Raw genomic sequence first — 23,251 nt, 5'->3', positions numbered from 1 at the left:
GTCAGGAGCCTTCCTAAGGTGATGTATTAGAAGCCGATCTCACAGGAAAGAAAATATTCCCTTCTGTTGGAAGCCAAGTGACAGAGATAGAGTGCTAAACCTTCCCCCTCCTTCTCTAGCCCAAGCTGACCTTCTGCGCCCCTTGGTGCCTCTTGTTTTCTTATTTTTATAGAAAATCAATATCCTTTCTGACACAAACAATAGCTCAGAAGCAAGAATAAATGGTAGAAAGCTGAGATCTCTGTCCATCACCTTTCACTTTAACTTCCCCAAACTCTTTAATTATGAGGGTGCTTTGCTCCAGGTGTTTGCGACAGTAAAATTGCTAAATGAGGACCATTTTAACCAAAGATTGGGTGATCAATAACACTTTATAGCAGTAGCTTGTTGGATCAATAGCATTCATTATTTCATGGTTAAGGTAAGTAGCCTCCTTTGCAAGTGGAGGTCATTAATCAGGGGTTACTGGAGCTGTGGAAAAGACTCTGTGTGGTAGGTTGAGGATGTTCTGTTTTCTATTCTGTAAATAGGGGTGCTGACCAAGAGGATATTTACCATTGTTGAAGATTGTACTGTTGCATTTGAGAGTACTGAGTAGCTAGCATAGAGTGCTTCTGTAGATTTATTCAAAGGTCTGCTACTATATCCTTAGGAACAACTGAAAAAAAAAAAACAACTTGGGAGATAGATTTGATACTATTGTATTTGAAGATCTTGTCTCTTGAAAGAAATGTTAGGATTATTCTTTGACTCCAGAGGAAGGAACTAGGACTCATAGGTAAAAAGTACAGTGTGAAGTGTTGCCCCAGTATAAAATACAACATTCTAAAAATTAGGACTCTATAAAAATGAAGTGGGTTGTTTTACCAGGTGATGAGTTCTGTGTCACTGGAGGGATTCAAGCCTGGGCTTGGTGACCACTTACTGCGTTGTTGTAGAGTTGGAGAGGTTGAACTGAATGACCTCTAAGGTCCCTTGCAACACTGAGATTATGTAACTCTTTTCAGTCACAACCTCCTTCCCATCACTGTAATTTCATATTTTAAAAAGCATCTGATAAGCAGCCTCAACTGCCCCTAAAATATTTATGAAGACATAAAACATTGCAAACTCACATCACCAGAGATCAGGACTTACGGCTGGCTTACTGCCAAGATTTTCTCAAAGTCCGAGGCTGATAGAGCTGCGCTGGAGAGTGCAGTTGGAAGCCCACAGCAGTGCTGAACCTGCCCTGAAGGTCGGTAGCGAGGCCCTGCATTCTTTCTCTGTAGTCTGCCCTTGGTTCAGAAAGGCAGGATCCGGTTCAGTTAGAAAATTGGGCAGCTACAGTTTGAGCCAGAGTGTTGTTCCACCCTTTACTTGCAATCAGTATCTTTCCGTTTCTCTTTGGAGGCTGTAACTCCCTTATATACTTGGATAGGGAATCGTAGTGTTTTCTGTGTGTGTATTTGTTCTGAGGGATAGGAAGCAGTCATAGCATATTGAGTTCTGGGAAATACAGTCTCCAAGAGTAGTTTACTGTTGGCATGGACAGAGAAGGAAAAAACACTCTTAGTAGTAGTGCATTCTGGAAACTGGAGTGTTTTATGTAACTTCATTTATTGTAGACTCCTGGAATGGGCCCAGAATCAGGCAGTGAGGGTCAGAAGAAGATCTTGTCTCAGTCCCACGTAGCTACATGAGATAAAAGCCTACCAGTGACACTGGGGATTAGGCTAGGGGCTCTGCACATCCTCTTGGCCAGTTGTAGATGTGACAAGAGCATGTTACCTGTATCCAAGGAAGTAGAGGATGGAACCAGGGGTAATTTACATACCCTTTCTGTTGGCAAATACCAAATTCTAGGTAAACCGGTTCTCAACAAGAGGCTTTTGGACAAGTTATGCGGAATAAGGGAAGGGGAACATCATCCTGAATGTTCAGTGGAAGAACACATCTTTGAAAATGACTGCCAGTGGAAACCAGAAGAACATTTTAGAAAATCTTCATTAGGATGCAAGGAGATAGAATCACTTTGAAACAGGAGCAGTAAGTCATAAGGACAGAAAGATAGCTATTTGAAAGCCCAGTAGTATGGGAGGAAAAAGTGTAGGGAAATTTGAAATGTAATTATAATGTTAAAATGAAGGACAATTCTTTCTGCAGAAAATTGAGTTGATGATGTGGGAAACTTTGGAAGCCCTCCCAAAATGCACAGAGAGGAGATAAAAATGAGAGAGAAGGTGATAGATCTGGAGGACAGGGATAGAGGCCCAGTCTGCAAGTATGTAAATACTCCCAAGGAAGAAACCAAAGCATAGGGATAGAAGAGGGATTTTAAAAATATAACTGAAGGGAAAACATGTTCCTGTGTTGAAAAAATTAAGTATACAGATTAAAAGGGAAAACTAATGAAAAGAGACCTCTACCTAGACATATCCTGGCAATATTTTTGCATTCTGCATTGGTGGTGGGAGGGGAGCAGTTATAAAGAAAAATCTTTAAAGGGATGAAAATAAGGTTGACGTTGATCCCTGCAGTACTAAATGTGAGGGGCTATCGACTTGCCTGTAGAATTTTGATGGCAAAAGTCTCCCACCTTCCCACCGTGAATTTTATATATAGCTAAGATAGATTTCATATGGAAGGGCACTAGAAAGACATTTTCAGATATCAAGTCTCAAAATATATGCTCTTTAAAAATTTACTCTGAAAAGATATTTCATCTAACTGAGGATGAAACTGTTAGTTCTAAGAAAAGGTAAGTCTTAAAAGGATGGGTGGACTTTTGTAAGGCACAGCCCACGGCTCAGTAGCAGAGTCCTGACAAAAATCATTATCTCTGCAAAGTATACCTGATTGCAGTGGCCGCGCTAATGAACCTGTGAAACTAGAGAGGTCGCTGCCTTCTTTTGTGGTGCCATCTGAATGAAACTGAAAAACAAACTCCTTCGTTATACATTCTCATAACTTACTGTGAGAGTAATTTTGCAGTTGGTGTGAGATATTTCTCTGAAAAACCTGTCCCTAGTCCTTTTTGCTTTCAGAATCAGAAGTCTGATTACATATAGTTACAAGTGTACCACCTCAATCCAGAAAAAAGAAGGAAAAAGAATTGAGTAGAAATGTTTTGGGTGATAGGTCTAGGAGTGACCTTTCCGTTTTTTGTAAATTCTAAGACAATTAAAAGTTTTTTTAAGTGTATTATTATTTAATAAAAAAATTAAAATGAAAACCCCTTAGTTTTTAGCATGATAAAGTAAGACATTAACTCTATCCTGCTTGTTTCTTTAAAAATTAGATGTAAAAGACACCTCTTATTTAATAATCTTAACTGGGTGAGAAACCCAGGTGGTAAAGTTACTGATACCAACTTTTGAATATAGATGATAAACTAATTCTGTACCTCTGTACTGTAATTGTGACAAGTATAAACTACTTTGATTCAGTTCTAAGTTTACAGTTTTTCTGTGTTTAGGAATACGAAAGAATTAGCAAGCTCTCGGGTCAGAGGACAAGCTGCGTTTTCCCCCTCTCAGCTGTGGGAATTCAGAGATTTAACTTACAGAAGTTAGAAACTTCTTGTTAGAGCTAGACAGGAGGGAATTCTTTTCAAAACAGAATTCATAAAGATGCTATATTATCTGTTGCTGCAGAAAAAGTTGCCCTAAAACTTAGTAGCTTTATAAAACATTTATAGCCTTACAGTTCCTGAAGTCAGGAATCTGGCAACAGTTCAGCTATGTGATTCTGCTTCAGTCTCTCATACGTTTGCAATCAAACTGTTGGTCTGGGCTGCAGTTTTCTCAAGTCTTGGGTGGGGCTGAGGAGTCCACTTCCAAGCTCACTCACAGGGCTGTTGGCAGATCTCATTTGCTTATTGGCTGCAGGATCGAGAGAGTCTCAGTTCCTTTCCACGTGGGCCCCTCTACAGGGCTGTTAGCATTCTTAAGATATGGTAGTTAGCTTCCCCTAGAGCAAATTGTCTGAGGGAGAGAGGGAGAGAGCGAGCCCTCACTCAAGTACCCAAGATGGAACCCTAGCGTTTTATAACCTAGTCTCAGAAGTGACATACCGTTAGTTACATCTGCCTGTGCTACTGGTTACACAGCCCAACCAGGGTGTGAAATACCAGGAGGCTGGGATCACTGGGAGTCATCTGGGAGTCTGGTTACCACAGGTGGGCACTGGTCTTCTGAAGATTTTTCCTAACAATGTGGAGCTAAATTCAGAAATAGTATTCTCAAACTAATTATTTCCTCAGAACATACTGAGAGAGTGTTTTTACTGTGATTTCAAAGGAAGGGCATTCAGGAACTATAAAGGCAAGCAAGGTATAGATCCCTGAGAATGTATTTTGTTGTATTTTAAGTAAGTATACTGAAGATGAATGTTTATTTTTTAAATTTAAGATATGGCATTAAGGGAGAGAGCTTCTTTCTGAAGTGAGTTTGTAATCCGTTTTCTTGGTGTTCAGCACATATGATGCATTTTTAGCTGATGAGCTCCGGAAGGCTGGCCCTATCCAGCAGAAGTACACAGACTCCTCTCTTCCTCTGAACTGGTTTCCCTTAACCATGATGTCCCACCCCCTTCATCCCTCCACTTTGTTCATCACTCTACATGAGGGTTCTCACCTTTTGGGCCAGATATTCTCTGTTGTGAGGGCTATCCTGCGCATTGTAAGATGTTTAGCAGCAACCCTGTCCTCGACTCGCAAGATGTCAATAGGATACCAGTTTCCTCTTCCCCCCTCCAAGTCCTGACAAACAAACATTTTTCCAGATATTGCCAAATGACCCCGAGGGCTGGGGTGGGGCAGGAAGGTAGGAGAAGGGGGACAAAATTGCCTCCAGTTGAGAACCACTGCTCTAGATGTTTCTGGTATTGAGATTGGGTTTTCACCTCGTTGACTCTGCTTTTACCAAAAAGCATGAGTTTCAAATGAGAGAACTCAGTAAGACCAAAACATTGATCTCTTCTATAGAATAAAAATACTGTGATTTAAAAATGGAGAGTTTTTGGGCTTCCCTGGTGGCGCAGTGGTTGAGAGTCAGCCTGCCGATGCAGGGGACACAGGTTCGTGCCCCAGTCTGGGAAGATCCCACATGCCGCGGAGCGGCTAGGCCCGTGAGCCATGGCCGCTGAGCCTGTGCGTCCGGAGCCTGTGCTCCGCAACGGGAGAGGCCACAACAGTGAGAGGCCCGTGTACCGCAAAAAAAAAAAAAAAAAAAAAAAAAAAGAGTTTTTGCTAATTTGAAAACAATACCCTTTAATTGCTCTGAAAAGGGCAGGCAATTCGTTTTCAGAACTTGTCAAGAAGAGCAGTTCAAATGAAAGCATTTAAAAATTTATATCAAAGTTTACAATGTTTAGCTAACTCTTTGCCCTGGAATTAATTATTTAAATGGACAGGAGGTATCAATAGTGTTTTATTAGGCTTGATTCCTAAGATAATCTACCCCTCTGAAAATGAATGCGATACCCAGTCATCTGGTCTGCCCAGAGTGCCCTGAATTACAAAGATGCTCAGGTGAGGTTAGATGGATGCATGTGTGACAAAACAAAAAAAAAGCAAAATGTTAATTGCAATATCTAGGTGATGGAGTGTGAGTGGTAACTTTCAACTTTTGTATGCTTGAAAGTCTTCATAATAAAATGTTGGGAGGGGCTTCCCTGGTGGCGCAGTGGTTGAGAGTCCACCTGCCGATGCAGGGGACAGGGGTTCGTGCCCTAGTCCGGGAGGATCCCACATGCTGCGGAGTGGCTGGGCCCATGGGCCATGGCCGCTGAGCCTGCGCGTCCAGAGCCTGTGCTCCGCAATGGGAGAGGCCGCAACGGTGAGGAGCCTGTGCTCCGCAATGGGAGAGGCCGCAACAGTGAGAGGCCCACATACCTCAAAAAAAAAAAAAAAAAAAAAAATGTTGGGAGAGGAAAGCCGCTGGAACTGCTGGTTAGGTTGACTTTCTTTACATTTACGTTACTTCAGTTGGATGTGGTTCAGTTGCTTCTAACAATATTATAATAATTAGATAATACAATTAATTGGTAGTCCAAAATCTAGGCTTTAATTTTATTTGTCTTATTTTAAATGGTGGCTATGCTGCTGAATTGTGGAAACATTTTTTTAGTGAAAACCATATAGAGAAGTACGATGTGTTATTACTATTTTTACTCACATGTGAATATTTTTGAGACGTTTTCTGGCTTCTAAAATGGAGTGACTTTCTCAGTATTATAAGGTTAAATTCTGGGCTTGCCCCACCCCTTATTTGGAGAATTTTCTTCCTTGGAAAGCATTCTTCTTTCTATGTTTTCACACTCTTCTCCCATAGTCTAAGTTTTTTATAAAATGCATCCATTTAAATTGTGGTTGACATGCTTCTTTGTTAGTTTTAGTGCTGGTTATAGCAGGGTCTGGAATATAGTAAAACTTAATAAATGCTTACTAAGTGAATGAGTGAAAATATAGGGGAAATAGTGGGGGAAATCCTTCCTCCTCCTTCTCCTGTTAGAGACTTTTTATTGCCCCAATTTAGAATTGAATATTTTTGAATGACATATAAATTATTTGTAGGGTTAATACATTTCTACTCAAAAATATTTTAGAAATATTCTATGAAGACTTTTATATGCAAACTGTTATAGATTAGAATCATGTGAGAACAGGGAGTATAGAACAGCTCCCAAGGCAAAGACAGGAGGCATTGATGCCTCTAGGAGTTGCTGTCATTTTAGGAAAAGACAGGATTTCATTACCTACTATCTTTCTGGGCTTTGTCTTGTTACTTTTTCTGAAGATTAATAAAGGCTGAGTTTCTGTCTTCCTGACTAAGTTTCAGAGGACCATAGTGGAATGGACGCTAAGGATAGGATCACATTTCTTTTTCCTTATAAAAATGAGGAACAGAGCTTTTTTCCTTGCCTAATAAAAATGCTCATAGCAAAAAAGTTATAAACAAATTTGACGGTTTGGGCATAGGAAAAATGTGTAGTAGCCTGACATCTTCTAACTTTTTGACCTTGTGATCTACAAGGGTACTAAAAGAAAATTGTTTTTATTGAAAGATAGGAGCTTATCTTTACCAGAATATTAAACATTATGTTTAATTAGCTATATTAACATTTTATAGTTGACTAAATCACTATTAAAATCCTATGAATTTTGTTTTAAAAAACCATAATCTCTGAGTCAGAAGTGAATGAAAGCCACAGGACTGGATAGCTTTGGCCTGTAAATTGTAAGGGGAAATATTTACTTCTACTTCATAGCTAGCACTACATATTTGCATGCTGTATCATGGTGTTTATGTGCAAATATGCCTTGAAGTTCCCATTTTTTTCCTCAGAAAATTATGCTAACAGTTTCTTACATATAATTAGATTTCCACAGTGCAAATTCTTCTGAGGGAATAAGATGCTATCAGATGAAATAGTCATTTCCAGATATTGATGGAATGATGATACTTTTATGTAATAAGTGTTCTTTAAGGCATAAATTATCTTCTCAGTGAAGAAAATACGTATCTCCCTTGAACACAGTCTTAAAATCCTGGTGATATTTCTGTGACATCATTGCCATTACTCTAATTAACTGTTTATAGAAAACTTACAAGTTTAGTCCAATCTCTTTAAAGAACAGTGAGTCTCTTTAAATACTGTTGACAGAAATAGAAAATGTACAGGGACAGGAAGGTTTTAGGTTACCAATACCTTTCTTGATCCAGCAGGTTTCTTTGCGCTTACTTTATTTAGAATATGAGGAGAGAATGGAATCCATGCAAAAAAGGATCAGAGAAGCACTGTATCTTGTAGTGCTTACAGGTGGCTGGAAATGAATGAGGAGAAGAATCCATAGACTTCGTAATAAAGCAATGGTTCTAATTTCTTACTTGGAAATATTCAAATAGAGGAAATATTCAAATAAATAATTCAATAGACATTGCAGAGTAGACCTTGTAATACACTTACAGCAGAGATCAGCAAATTTCCTCTGTAAAAAGCCAGATAGTAAATATTTTGGGGCTTTGTGGGTGATTCGTTCTCTGTTGCAACTCCTCAACTCTGCAGTTGTAGTGTGAAAGAAGCCAGGATAGGTCAATGAATGAGCCTGGCTGTGTTCGAGTAAATCTTTATTTATGGTCACTGAAATTTGAATTTCATGCATATCCATATGTCACAAAGTATTCCTCTTTTGATCACCACCCCCCCATGATTTAAAACTATAAAAGCTATTCTTAGCTCACAGGCTATACAAAAATGGTAGACAGGCGGCTGTTTGCTGATCCCTACATCTCAGTTACTGATATGTTAACCAAGAAAGCATGTAACACAGTGGTGGAGTAGAATGTCTGTCTTATGGCCTGATGTGCTTTTTAAGTCCTCCTTAATATCAAGAGGAACTAAAAAATATAAAATTATGCTTTACCTTTGAGGCAAGATGAGAGAAATAAAGTAGTTGATATGAGAGAATGTGTATTAAGACTCAATGGAGTTAGAGTTAGACCACTAATATTCCTAGGAATTTGCTAAAAACATAAAAACAACACCATAAAGTTCAGCAGGCACAGTTCCTTGGACTCAGAAGTAGGAAGAATACAGTACCCAGTGAGGATGTCTTCCAGATTTAACTGCAGAGCTCTTTGAAGATTCTAAATCCATCAGAATCCAGCGGTATAGTTTTGTGAGACATTTCTTATAATGACATCTGAGAATGTTCCCACTTATAAGTATAGAGGAAAATAAAATGAAAGAACCTTTAAAGAAATCAGGTATGTTTTGTTGGCTCTTGCTGAGACAAATTTCTTGGATCTGTTACCCAGAGACAAGCTTAAGTGAGGAAACATTGCTACTTAATTTAACCGGCATTTTTAGGATTTAGTATTGGCAAGATATTTGGAAATGTTGCAAAATACAAAATATTTTCAGATATTTGATCCAGAAATGTAGACTGGGATTTTGCCAAGCCTATTCTTTATGCAGCATGGTGAGAATGCTTCTTCTGTCTTCTAGAGCACGTGAACAAAATTGACTAGCTTAGAAGGAAACATCCCAATCAAGGAAATCGCTAATATTGTAAAGAATAGAGAAAATTTTCTTGAACCAGATAAGTCAAATTTGATGATTAGGTGGGAGAAATGCAGCATCAGAAGAGGCAGAATCAATTGTTGGAAGTAGCTCAAAATGAAGCTGACTTGGACAGAATTCTGTGGGGCAAAAGTTTTATTTCCGTTTATTTTTTTTCATGCATATAAACAAGATGGGTTGATGGATGGATAGATGAGAGACGTGTGATAAAGGAAATAGAGCACTATGCTAATTGCGGAATTTACGTGGGGGGTATATGATGGTTTACTCTACAATTTTTTTTAAAATATTTATTTATTTATTTGGCTGTGCTGCATTTTAGTTGTGGCACGTGGGATCTTCGTTGCCGAGTATGCGATCTTTAGTTGCGGCATGTGGGATCTAGTTCCCTGACCAGGGATCGAACCCGGGCCCCCTGCATTGGGAGCACAGAGTCTTAACTACTGGACCACCAGGGAAGTCCCTAAAAGTTTTATTTCAATGAGTTCAAATGGAGTTTGTTTTTTTATTTTTAACCTCCTTTTTTGAAAATGAATTTTGCTGTATCCATTTGCTATCAAGAGAGACATTAATTTTAGAAAATACAACTTTTGTCATACTGATTTTCTTTTTTTTTCTGTTCATGGATTTTTGTTTGCTGCTTTATAAATGGGAAAACTTGAAAGATGCTGGATTTCTTAAAGTTGCATGGCTTCATATGAAACTGATAGTAAACAATATTTTAAAATAAAATTTGTTGGTAAATTTGTGTTGTTTGATATACCAAAGCAGGTTGAGAATTACTTCTGTGAGCCTTAATAAATAACTTTCTAATGCTAAACTAACAAAGTGACTTGAGATCTTTTAAAAGTACTTTAGGGGCTTCCCTGGTGGCGCAGTGGTTGAGAGTCCGCCTGCCGATGCAGGGGACACGGGTTCGTGCCCTGGTCCCGGAAGATCCCACATGCCGCGGAGCGGCTGGGCCCATGAGCCATGGCCGCTGAGCCTGCGCGTCCGGAGCCTGTGCTCCACAACGGGAGAGGCCACAGCAGTGAGAGGCCCGCGTACCGCAAAAAAAAAAAAAGTACTTTAAACTTTAAAATATAAGTTAAAGTTTTACAGTTCTCCTCTTTTTACATTTCTTTCGTTTTCGGGGAAAATAAACTTACTCCTGTGACTTAACTATGAAATTTACATTTCTGATTGGCTAATGAGCTAGAGTGAAATTAGGGAAACTTGGAATCTTTCGATTTGAAAACCAGAAGACACAATGGACACTGCTTTGTTTTTGACTGGAGCTGATGTATTCTCTTGTGTTTTACTCTTTTTTCCAGTGAAACCAGCAGTGTGTGTAGCAGCAGTGACACAGGGCTCTTTACCAACGATGAAGGACGGCAAGGTAATCTTGATTCCAGCTTTGGGACGTTGGTTCAGTGTTTCTGGGAAGATTCTAGTGGTTCTAGAAGTGCCTCACAGAGAATATGATGGTTGTCTATGAAAGTGTTTGTCAAACTTTAGGGCATAAAAGCCACGTGGGGGAACTGTGAAAACTGCAAGTTCCTGAGCTCCTGGAAATCAAATTGGTCTAGAGTTGGCCCTTGGAATCTGCATTTTCTACAGGCACCTGTGGTGATTTTTGTGCAGGTAGTTCAGACTTTGAGAATCCTTGATCCAGGGGGGTTATAGTGTCAAAGATGGAACTTTGGGAAGTTGCTTTTTATTAAAACCAAAAAATAACCTTAGGTATTACTGGATGTTAAGACATTCTTATTTTCACATATGGAGGATTTATTTTTTTAACCTTATTTATAAGCGGCCATAGTGTTCTCGGTGAATATATTATAGAAATTCTTTCTGAAGTTTAGTAGAGAGCACTGTGAATAAGGCTGGTGTATGTTCATTATCAGTTTTTTGTTTTTACTATTTAAACAGTAATTTGATCCTGTCCTGTACACTTGCTTAGTGCCACAGTAAGTGTGTACTAATAAGAATTTCTTATAGCTCCTTTGGACTGTAGTTTTCTTAATCTAAATAAGGGGTTTGTAGATCTTCTGAAATCCAGTGATTTTTCTCCAAGGGTTAAGTGATTGAAGGACAGAGACACGGCTACATGTCTAGGTTGGTCCAGATAGGCTCCTTAGTAACTGAAGGGATCCCGGGACAGTGAGACTTAGGTTCCAAGTCCTAATTTTGGAGAGAGACGGTGGGGAGGTGTCTCACCCATGCCTCAGAGTTGTGGGCATAGATGGAGCTCTTGAGCTTCCTTCTATAATGGAGGCTGTTGTGAGTACATTTCTGTTCCTTTCTGATTCTGAGGGAGCTAGGTGTCATTAGAAGCTGTGTGTATATACTCCCCGGTGGGCTCTAGCTAGGGTCTTGATTCTCTTATCTCATACCAGGAAAGTCTGGTTGTCTTTCCATGAATGAACTGGAGCATACTTTCAGAATTACTTTTTCTTTGCTTTTACTACAATATCCTAATGCATCTCTTAAAGGTTATGATGTGTATACAGAGGTGTAAGAAAGTGTGGACCTATTACAACCAATTAAGTTTTGGGCCTTTGGAAAGCCTTCCACTGATAAGGAATCCTTGGTATATTATGGAAGGTTGTAGAATGTTTTATAGCCCCAGCTTTCCCTTTGTTTCTGCCTCAACTTCACACATTTTGGTGATATTTAGATACTTAAGAGTTCTCAGCACAAAGCTATGTTACTTTCTGCTTCTATGTCTTTGTTTATGTTGGTCTCTCTGCCTGAAATCTCATCTTCACCTTTCCTTGAATGGCTGGTCATCCTCCAAGACAGTTCTCATTTTGCTCCTCTGGGGCATATCTCTGGACTACATCTGTGAGTTTTCTTACTCTCAATTTCTTGTTGGGTTTGGCCAATAGGAGGCAACAGCAGAAGTATGGAGGGAGGGAGGCGAAAGAGATTGGGTGTATTAGTCAAGTTTTGATTATGCTAATACTGCTTAACAGCCCCCAGATTTCAGTGGTTGACTACATTTATTTCTTGCTATGGGGCTGGGGGTTGGCTGTGGGTCAGCTGATCTTGCCTGGGCTCAGCCTGGCTCCAGGCTTCAAGTTAGGTTTGTATCTACTCATTGTTTTCTTATTCTGGGACCTAGGCTAAAGGAGCGATGGCTCTGTGTGGCATGGACTTCTTATGGCAGAGGACATAAATGCCAAGTGACCAAACCAGACCATGCATGAATATTTAAAGCTTTTGCTTGAATCACATCTGCTGGTGTTTTACTACCTAAAGCAAATCAGATGACTAAGCCCCATGTCTGTGTCTGTGGAATGAGGAAGTGTGCTCTGCCTCGAGGGGAAGGCTCTGTGGAATCCCAGGGCAAAGGAGAAGGGTGTGGGTGTATCATTCTATTATAGTGAGGTAATGAAGAGTTGGAAACAGTAGTGCAGTGTTGGATTAGAGCCGTCCCTGACTCCCTTTCCGTTGGACTGCTGGTTGGTAGGGGTTGTGTTCTCCTGCTGAAGGCTCCCTCTCCTCTTTGGGCCCTTCTCCTATAACCACAGTTCTCTCCCTGTGCTCTGGTAACCATTCTTTCCCCTTCTTCAGATCTAGGAATGGTAAAGACTCCCTGCTCTGCTGGCTCCGAATGCTTCAACATCCCTTTGGCTTCTCTTAGTACTGTCTATACCTTTGTAAATAATCACTTCACTAAAGTCTCAAATACCCCATTCAAATGTACATGTTTCCTAAAGGGATTCTGACTGATACACTTATTGTAGGCGTCATCTCCTAGAACCCTCAACTCTTCTTTCCCTGTACTTACTGCTTTCTTATCACTTACCATTATTACACTGTTGTTTATAGATGCATGTCTTTTCCATTGAAGCTTTTCAAAGACAGGAGTTTTTTTTTACTTGCTACCACAATAAGTAACACATTGCCTGGCATATAGTAAGCTCTTAATAAATAATTATTGGGGAACCCAGATAAGGGGAAAATTCTCCTTTTTCTCCCTCAAACAGAAGTGTACATAGAACCTCAAATTATAAAACAACTAAACTTATTTTGGTTAAAGCAAGATCCTAGAGGAGCAGGAGGTCTGGAGCCTGATCCACTCAGCCTCTTCCTTATTCTCTGGCAGCACTCTTTTGAGGAGCTCCTGCATCAGGCATCCTAGTGAACCCAGGTTGAAGACTACTGGTCTAGATGAGATCTCACAAGGTTCCTTCCAGTTCAGTGAGTCCCTTTCTGTATTATCAAAAATCTTGAGTGAATGCCTGAGAACCAAAAAAAAGAAAATTCCCGTATAGTCTGACATTTGTCATCAGAAAATACGATCTAGCTAAATAATACTATTTTAATAAATGGCCTGAGGAATGCTTATGAATAGGAAGGAATTAATATATTGACTTGCAGTGAAACTAATCATGGTTAATTCTGATGTCTATCTTTAATTCATCCTTGTACCTGGTTTGGTGAGATCTTTTAGAGTAGTGGTTCTCAAAGTATGGTCTCCAGACCAGTTTAGCATCACTAGGGAACTTATTAGAAATGAACATTTTTGGTCCTGTGTAGGCCAGAATTGGAAACTTTGGGGGTAGGGCCCAACAGTCTGTGTTCCAGCAACCCTTCCCAGTCCTTCTGATGCACACTAAAGGTTGAGAACCACTGTTTTAGAAAAACAGCCTGTTGATGGTGTGTTTTTATGAGGGAACACTTGGAGCAACTTCTTTAGTGGCTTCTTTCCCCTGTTAGAGATCTCTGCAGTGATTTAAGACTTACCATTCTCCTGGGTGTTAGTGGTCCATGAAACTGATACTTCATGAGATTAGCATGGCCTGAGCAGCTTCCTTGAGATCCAGTACCCATTAGAAAATGAATGCAATATGAACTCTTTAGATGTTCTAGTAATACTTTCCTTCATCCTTGCTGTTTTGAAAGGAGTGTGGGGTAGCAGACATAAAGTTGCCCATCTTACCTTTTGTGGGCAGGAATAAGCTCTTTGGGAAATTGAGATGCTATCATTGTAGCCAGTAGAAAGAAGTTTGAACCAAGAGTCTGGGCTATATGGGTCTAGTCTTGACTTTGTCAATAATCAAAAGTATGGCCTTGGGCAAATAGTATAACTTCTTGACAAGCCTTGGGGGCTTATATTCTCTTTGTGGTTAGTTTTTTCCTGGTAGCTTGGATTGCTACTGTCAAGATGATTTTGTGTCCCATTAATGAGGCATTAAGGAAGAAACAAGGTATGGATATACATTCTTTATTCACCTATTATGAGAAATACAAATATAGCAAGAAATTCTTCAGGAATAGCTAGTTTTGAATTGAGAAATGTTTGTGGGCTTTGAACCTCGAAGTTCATTTTTACCACTTAAAATGGTACATGGGAGGCAGTTTATTTTTGTGTTAAAGGCTTTGGAGTTAGTCAGGCTTTAGGTTGAAGCCATGGCTTCATCATTTACTAACTTGACCTTGACTTCTCTGGGCTTTAGTTGCCTAATTGATAAGTTGGAGTTAGTGTAAGGTTTGGAAGAGATAACAAATTTACAGATTTTTAGCATAGATTCTGGTAGGTGGTAAGGGCTTAGTAAATGGTAGCTTTATTCGTTTTTACTATCAAAAGCAGTCCAGTGTACCACAGTATGACATTTATGTGGAACTAGTTTGATGTCCCAGTTTTCATCAAAATATGGATCAAGAAGAAGTATCAAAACAATTTTTTTGTACTTTGGCTTTATTTAAAAAGTATAATCAAACCTATAGCACTGAGAAGTCATCTTCCTATTTGGTTTTTCATAGAGCATGTTAAAATTCCAGCTTATGATAGGATCTCTTTACTTTAGGGGACGACGAGCAGAGTGATTGGTTCTATGAAGGAGAATGTGTCCCAGGATTCACTGTCCCTAATCTTCTGCCCAAGTGGGCTCCTGACCATTGCTCTGAAGTAGAGAGGATGGATTCTGGACTGGATAAACTTTCAGATTCCACGTTCCTTTTACCTTCTCGGCCAGCTCAAAGAGGTGAGTTCTGAGGAGACCAAAATATACTTCACACTTATATGATTCTTTCTGGGGAGAGTCTTCCCATGGCAAGCATACCCATGCTGGTAAGCATGCATTACCTATCTGAATTTTAGAACTAGTCCAGGGATTTTTCTAGAAGATTCAAGGGTGAGTCTCAAAGCTTGAGGTTCTCTCCATTTTTACCTAAATCAATCCATGGAGACTCTTGGAATATATATTAGCAGGGCGTTCCTTCAGCTGGCTGTTGCCATTTGGCCAGATTTAAGAAGCCTAGCAGCATGTCACTGCTGCTTATCCTGCTGTGAAACTGATGGGCTACTGAGTGCTCAGTGGAAGCCTGAAGTAGTGGATCTTGGAAGAGAACAGATTTCAGTAACAACACTCACGTACAAGGTATAATGACATTTTAAAAATGGATGATTTAAAAATATTTTTAAAAATATTTTATTTTAATAATTCTATTATTGTGGACTGTAACACAAATACGTATCCTTTCCCTTTGCTTTCCATCAGTTATGATGTAGCAAAGTGAAATGGAAAGAGCCTAGGACGGGGAAGGAAATGTGGTGATACTCTGGGTAATACTGTCTGGTACTGCCTCTCTGGCTCTGTGACTGTGGCAGAGTCACTTCATTTCCTAGGGACATCAGGGTCATCACTTAGGATATTGTGACATTGAACAAAACTGTTTCAGAGGTTTCCTTTAGCTCTATAAATTTATGATGTGAGGATTCCCAGTAATCAATAATCAACCAGTTAGTCAGTTACCAAGTATATGTTGAGCATCTATTGGTGATCAGAATTACAATAGACCTGTAAATTCCGATTCTGTAGCATTCCGTTGTGATAAATTTGGGTGATTGAAAGTCCTTCTCAAACCAGTTGGTTCTTGGTAATGATGCTTGGCTGAGGCACGTTGTTTGCTACCTTAAAACTTTCATAAACATTTCAGTGACCATTTCTAAAAGTTCTTTATGGGCCACTTAAAATATATACAAATAAGCAAGAATAGGAAGAAGAAACTTTAAATGGCCTATAATCCCACACCCGGAGTCACTGATAACATTTTGGTGTGGATTCTTCCAGTTGTCTCTTCTATGTATAGAACATATACAGCAATTAGAAAAATGGGATTATACTATACATGCTATTTTTACCTATTTCATGAATTAGAATTCTTAAGATAATAGCTAACGTTTAATTTGCAATTAGAAATTGTTGATAATACCTTATATTTGTGTAGTGTTTTCAGTTTATAAAGTACCTTCCATGTGCTGTTTCATTGAGCCTTCGAAACAGTACTGTAAAAGAGGACTGAGCCAGTGATCATTCTTTTTTTATAGATGAGGATGCCTAGGTCAGAGGTAAATGACATGCCTAAGATGATACTACTGGTGACAAAGACATGGGAATAGTAAATCATTGGCAAATAGCCTAGCGATACTAGTTTAAGGGTCATTTTAGTAAGATCATGGGGAGGAAGGCTTTTGGTGTACTAGAAGCATATCATTGCTAATGAATCTTCTGCATTCAGTTACTGAGGTCTTTCTTATTTTTTATTTAGGGTACCATGCTCGCTTTAATCGTCTGCCTGGAGCTGCAGCTCGATGCCTCAGAAAGGGGCGAAGAAGGCTTGTTGGGAAGGTGATAGCCGTCATTGTTTCCTAGGTTCACTGGGAAGATAATATTCACTCTAAGATTTGCATACACTGTTGATAATCAAAGGTGCTGCCTGAGAACTCCCTGGGGTTAATTAAACCAGGTGTATTTTGCAAGTTCACAAGAGTGAACATTATCTAGGGCGTGAATGGATGCACACATAAAAGGTGAAGCTTGATTCATACAGAAGTTCTGACAAAGCGAGCACTGTCATGACAGTGTCTGCTGTCTGTAAATCTACAGCCCTGATCTCTGTCTCTTCTACTCTTTTGATTAATCTTATATTATTATTATATAAGTTGAAATACTTTTGGCTTCTTTATGACTCCTCTTGAATTCATGAATGCTTCTTTTGTTCTAACTTTGGTCTTTTATTCTAGACTTCATTAAAAAAGAAAATAACTGGGGAAAAAAACCTGTTACCAAATTTCAGAAGCCCCTCCTTGGCCACGAGGGAGGGATATCTTCCATTTACTCAGTTCTGCCTTCGCCAGGGACTGTGCTAGGCACTCAGTTCACTTAATCCTCCCAAAAATCTTGTAAAAAAGGTGATATTCTCTTTAGAGGATGAGGAAAATGGGTTCAAAGATGTTAAGGAATGTCTGATGTTACCCAGATAGAAGTGGCAAAATATAGAAAATTGAACCCAGGTCTACTTCTTTTTTATCTTTTTCAATTTCAATTTAATTAATTATTTAATTTATTTTTTTTACTCTGGCTTTGAGATTGAAAATAGGTTAAGGCTGGGGTTCCTACCCAGTCACAGAGGATTGTGGTGGACAAAGAATAAGGACAGGAGAGGCATTTTAGAGCATTAATGTGTTTGTTCACTCAGTAAGCATGTAGAGTGCCTATGTGTGTCAGGCTCTATGCCCAGCCAGGTATGTAGTGGTCAGAGCCACGGTCTGCCTGCCCTCAGGGAGCTACTGTTTCATAGATTAATCAGGGAACTGTTTTCTGCAGAAGAAATGAGGCTGTTTATTTTCAGATGAATTCATATTCTTTTTATCTTTTTTTTTTTTTTTTTTGCGGTATGCAGCCCTCTCACTGTTGTGGCCTCTCCCGTTGCGGAGCACAGGCTCCGGACGCGCAGGCTCAGCGGCCATGGCCCACGGGCCCAGCCGCTCCGTGGCATGTGGGATCTTCCCGGACCGGGGCATGAACCCGTGTCCCCTGCATCGGCAGGCGGACTCTCAACCACTGCGCCACCAGGGAAGCCCCATATTCTTTTTATCTTTAAATTCAACTTCAACTCTCTAATTAGAAAGACATTTCCTTATTGGAAGAATGATACCTCTTCTTTTGGATTACTCATTTTATAGGCGATAAAATGCTGCATTTGCTATTCTGAGAGCTTATTCTTATCAGGACAGCTAGCAGGGTAGGAGTACATGAGGGAGGCAGGAGATTGGGAGTGGGGCACAGAGCGCTGGTTTGACTTTTTCTCTTTACTGGTTAGGCTTGACAGATGATGTTCTCCCTACCACCTACCTTACTTTGTTTCAGCTCCTATAAAATAAGAGCCTTCCACTTCCGTGGAGGTAAATCATTTCATCCTGGAGGCTCCCTTTAGCTTGCATGGAAGGAAAGTAGGGCCTATTGGATGTGTCTTTAATGATTTCAAATGAATAGGATAATATTTACTTGTTTAATTCATCTTCATCACCTTAAAGGGATATTTGTCATTTCTACCAGAGGTCACTGTTCTGCCCCCCTTCTTCTCCCTCCCCCATCTCTCTTCTCTTTTTCTAAATTGTAATCATAAATAATGAGTTTCATTCACAGCTCCCTGCCAGCGAGCTGCTAATTACGCAAAGTACTGCTTGTAATTTACACAGTAATAAACTGTAAATTTAAACATTACGGCACTTTAAGTTAATAATTTTTCTGCTGTAACAAATAGCTCATTTTTCACCCATCTTTTCCCTTGGCCCCATTACCTTACCATGGCTTTGTCTGTGACCAGGAGGCATAGGTGTAAGGAGTGAAGAATATGAAGAATACAGTATGTGAAGCCTTTTCATTTAGCTCCAATCCCACCTGAAATCTGACCTCAAATTAATTTTTCTATAGCCAGTTCTGCTAAAACGTGTACCCTAATATTTAGGCTAATCCACACACATAGACGAATGCAGATAATAATGTTTGCTCAGAAACACATGTGTTTGAGTACCAGGCTTGACATTTTTGACATTCATGTCTATGACTTACGCTCTCTCATCTTAACACTTCCTCATATGCACGTAACTCTTGCTCCTGTACTGTTGGTGCGCATCCCAAGGTTCTGTGATAGATGTTCACTGTAAGTGTACTCACGTTAAATGAAGGGTGAGTGTCTTCTGCCATTTTCCAGTTTTTTGGATATGATTAGTTTCTGAATTGCTTGTGGTGTTATGGATATGATTTGATATTACAATCTTGAGAACCGGACATTTAAGAAGCAATTTATACCGACTTCTATTTTTACTTTAGGACATGTTTAACAGGCAAAATACAGGGTGACGATTTTTGTAAGTTACAAAAGTCCTTTGACATGTATACATTTAGTTAGTAGATACTTAGGTGTTACCATTGAGGACTCAGTAAATATCCCATTATGAAGGCTCTTGAGGCTAAAATCATATGACTCTAGGGATATTGGTGTGCTGGCCTGTTAAAAATTGGCTGCTGTTGGATTTTTTTTAAAGTGTTTCTATTTTGATACACTTTAATAACTCTAGGAGGTATTACTATATTAAAATACTGTATATAGTAAAAAGAAATGCTTATAATGACTTTTTTTTGATCACTAGAGAAAAATAAGTTTAGAATAACATGCAATACTTTAACAGTAGAATCCCACAAAAAGATGCTATTGGATTTTAAGATTGACATCTGACTTGTGCTTTGGGGTTGCTGGTATAATTATGGGAAAGCATGAGCTTGATGATAGATCATACTTACATATTTGTTTCTGTGGTTAGATGACACTGTTATCCTCTTGGCCTTTTCAGGAGTCCAGCATGAGTAATTTGGGGACTGAGAGGATAGGCCACCTCATTAGTGACCCTCGGCAGAAAGAGTAAGTCCGTATGTATTCACTGGCTGTCTTAGCCTTTTCCTTGAAGGAGGCAGCAGGGGAACGTTTTATGAAAGAACCTAAAAATTCGATTGTAGAGCTGAAAAAGAAGGTTTTAAAGATGGGTACTTTATAACAGTTAAAATGGCTAACACCCTAAACTCACGAGAGGGGTTTTTTTTCCTTTCTAGACTAGTTTTTATTTCTTTGCTATTTATGTCTATAGGTGCTGCATTATAAAAGTGGCCTCCAATAAGGATATTATATTTTAAATTCATTTTTCTGTCTCTTAAAAATTTTTTTGTTCAAAATGGGTGATTGCCTCTGTATTCTCCTATATGGTCTTCCCATTTTTAGACCTCTAGACAGAGAGAGATCTTTTTGTTCTAACTACTGTGATAAGTGCCACTGGAAAGCCTATGTGTAGCTATAGGAAAATCATTCCACCCTTTCTTGTGACAGCCTTGTCCCCTAACATGGTTGGCTCTTTGGTGTCTCCACTACATGTCATGGTCAGTATCCAGTAGTTATACTCCTATACCCATCCAGCCTGGTTGAAGTTTTAATCTATAAAATAGGCAAGATATGGTTTATGCCCTTGTTTAATTGGGGATCCTGTTCTCATTGCACAGCTGAGAGTGCGTGGGTGCCACACCACCACCTTGAGTTTTTTTAAGAGTGTCTAGTCTTCTGCATTCCATTAAAAGGCTTTTTACTTTGAAGAGTTATTTTCTGCAAAAAAGTTCATACACATTTAACATCTCTCTCCTTTTCTCCAACTCCATTTTTTCTCATTTCTTTGTCTTCATTAACCCAACATCTTTTTATCTTCTCTCTAATAATGTTCCTACCACTTCTTTTATTGTTTTCTTTCCTCTTATTCCCTCCCTCTCTTTAGTTTCTGGTTACCATCAGCTGGGAAAAGAGAACGAAATCAGGTGAGATTGCTTTTCTTTGTCATCTTTATTTTATCATTTGATTTCCTTTTCTTTAGAAAGAATAAAGCGTTGGCTTCTGATTTTCCTCACATTTCTGCTTGTGCACATGAGGTAAGGTTCTTGTGCCTTATGTTATTCTGATTTTCTTGGAGGACTGTTTTCCAAGAATATCTAGTATTCACTGATAAGAACTGTAGCTAATTCCCCTTTTTAGTTTCAACTTGTGACCTTCAGTTTATTACTTATAACACATATTTCATAGGAATGCAGTTGTCATTCTGGTTTTGAACTTTGCAGTAAGAAATCAGAATGCATCAGCATCCTGTGCTGAGAAGTACAATGTTGAATCCTAAACATATGAAGCAGAGGAAGGTAGAGCTACTTTGGGTAAAGTGGGGTCGAGGCCTAGAGCCTCTTACTCTTTTACCCTAGCTACCCCTGAGGGGGCCCTTGGCATGTCTAATCCTGTGTAGGGGTCATAACTTTAAAATTACAGTGATGCTCAATATGTTCCTTTAACGTTTGAGGCTTTTGAGTTTTGCTGGGAGAGAGGTTGCTTCACCTTGATGATTAGTTGTAAAATAGATGAAGACTGATAGGTAAAAATTGTCAGGCTTTCTATCGCTCCATCGTTTTTTTGTTTTGTTTTGTTTTGTTTGACTGCTTATTAGCTTGTTAAGTTGATAAACATTTTAGACTTGGAACTTTCATCTTGAAGTTACTGTTTCAAAATGAACTAGAACAGTGGTACACCTAACTGGTGTGTACTTATATGACTTTAGATGGCTTGTGGATACAGAATTTTTACTTTAAGTTCCAATAATTTACTTTAGAAACATGTGATCATTCTATCAAACTTTTTATTTCATAGAAACATAGTAAGGACAAGGGTGAGTAAAAATAATTGATATGAAGAAAAATATTAAATAAGTAGTAGAGCAGGTGGTGGGCAGATAAAGAGAAAGTCATTAAGGTGGGATGTGAGAGATTGCAGTTTGAGGAGCACTAAGCTAGGGTATTAATTGTGTTTGCGTCAGAGGATCTAAAGGCAAAGAGACCTGTGATGATCACCTAGTCCAGATCTGTTATTTACAAATGAGATGTGTTATTTACAAATGAGGTTTAAGCTATTTGCCCAAAGTCATACAACATTGGGACTGGAACCTCTATGACAGAACAGTTGCTTAGTTTGTATACTTTTTAAGTCCTTTTGAAATTACCATTCAGTGTTCTTCTAGTATTGATATATATTTACTTCTCAAATTTTGGGGAAGGAGTACTTACTGTGGAAAAACTCCAAAGAAAGGTAGCCAACATAAAGTGAGGTACTTTTATTATAGTGTCCTAGTTGACCCTTATAGCCCCCTTTTGAGGTGAATAGGTGTTTTACAGATGAGAAACTGAAATTACTTGTTAAACCGAAAGTACTATTTTATGTAGCCCTCACAATAATCCCGTAAAATAGGTAAGACAGATAGTGATACATCTATTTTACAGATGAGGAGAGTAAAGGTCAAAGAGATTTTGTGGTTTTTCATATATGGCAACTCAGTTGTAGGCTGGAACTAAACATTGGCTATTCTAATTCTTAATCTAGTTCTGTTTCCACTACACTGCTGCTGGTATGTGCTAACCAGTTATTCACTGGAAACATTTGCCAGGATAAGGAAATGAAAAGGTAATTTCATGCTAGTATTCTTGGGAACAAGGGCTGATAATCAGTAGGCATAAGTTCCCTTTATGTCAGTTAGAAAGTACTATCTTTTGCCATTTAAGTAATTATTGTGTATCAGAAGTTTTTGAAAAATTATTGCTTACCAAGGAATAGTCTGTTTTTTGAGGCGTGCTAGATCAGTTATGCTACATTCGTGGGTACACTGTTGAATATGCACAACTTTATTGAATGGTGTCTGTGTTATGGCAAGAGAGTTGAACAGTCAAAGGGCAAAAGTAAGCAAGTAGCAGGTAGCCCTTTAGGATCAGGTCTGTTTCATATAAGCCATACTGAAATAATCTCATTTATTCCTGCAGTTTAATCCTCTTTCTCCCCTTTACTCCTTGGATGTTCTTGCTGATGCTTCTCACCGAAGATGCTCACCAGCACACTGCTCTGCCAGGTAATTGTCTTCGAGTGACTTCTTTTCTCGATGATACTATTTCCTTTTTATAACACTTTGCAAACTAAAGTATGTTAGTGTATACTATCCAATTTGACCTTTTCAACAACCTTTTGAGGTCACTAGTTGTTTTATAGGTGCAGAAACTGAGGCAGAGTGTTGAAGTTCTTTCCTTTGGTCACATGGCTAGGATGTGATCTAAATCTCAACTTTGACTTAAGTTCTGGCTCCTATTCCGTATTTCTTCTGCTAGAAGCCCCATCCTCAAAGAACATTATTACTGGTCCTTGCCATGCCCTGCAAAACCCTGCATGATCTGACTCCTGCCTTCATGTCCAGCCTCCTTTCATAGATTTTGTCCTCCTCATGGGGAAGAGATCCAGCTGTGCCAGGGAGCTCCATTTTGTTCTTCAAAAATTGCAACCCTTTCCTGCC

The 23,251-nt window shown here is 39.1% G+C and overlaps 1 protein-coding gene across 3 annotated transcripts in view; it reads left to right on the top strand.

Moving 5' to 3' along the window:
• Positions 1–23,251, top strand: part of GPATCH2L (G-patch domain containing 2 like) — a 62,633-nt gene that overhangs the window by 5,740 nt on the left and 33,642 nt on the right. For 2 of the 3 annotated variants that reach the window (XM_060095792.1, XM_060095793.1), the window contains exons 3-8: positions 10,380–10,444; positions 14,865–15,041; positions 16,609–16,688; positions 19,697–19,764; positions 20,756–20,810; positions 22,731–22,816. In XM_060095792.1, coding sequence (XP_059951775.1) covers positions 10,380–10,444; positions 14,865–15,041; positions 16,609–16,688; positions 19,697–19,764; positions 20,756–20,810; positions 22,731–22,816 — 531 coding nt within the window. Of the gene's footprint in view, positions 1–10,379; positions 10,445–14,864; positions 15,042–16,608; positions 16,689–19,696; positions 19,765–20,659; positions 20,700–20,755; positions 20,811–22,730; positions 22,817–23,251 lie in introns of all 3 variants that reach the window. The other variant, XM_060095794.1, reaches the window with a different exon arrangement.

The sequence above is a fragment of the Mesoplodon densirostris genome, chromosome 4 (assembly GCF_025265405.1).
Source record: "Mesoplodon densirostris isolate mMesDen1 chromosome 4, mMesDen1 primary haplotype, whole genome shotgun sequence".
In the NCBI taxonomy this organism is placed as follows: domain Eukaryota; kingdom Metazoa; phylum Chordata; class Mammalia; order Artiodactyla; family Ziphiidae; genus Mesoplodon; species Mesoplodon densirostris.
The sequence above is the reverse complement of the archived record's forward strand: the minus strand, read 5'-3'. Positions and strand labels throughout refer to the sequence as shown.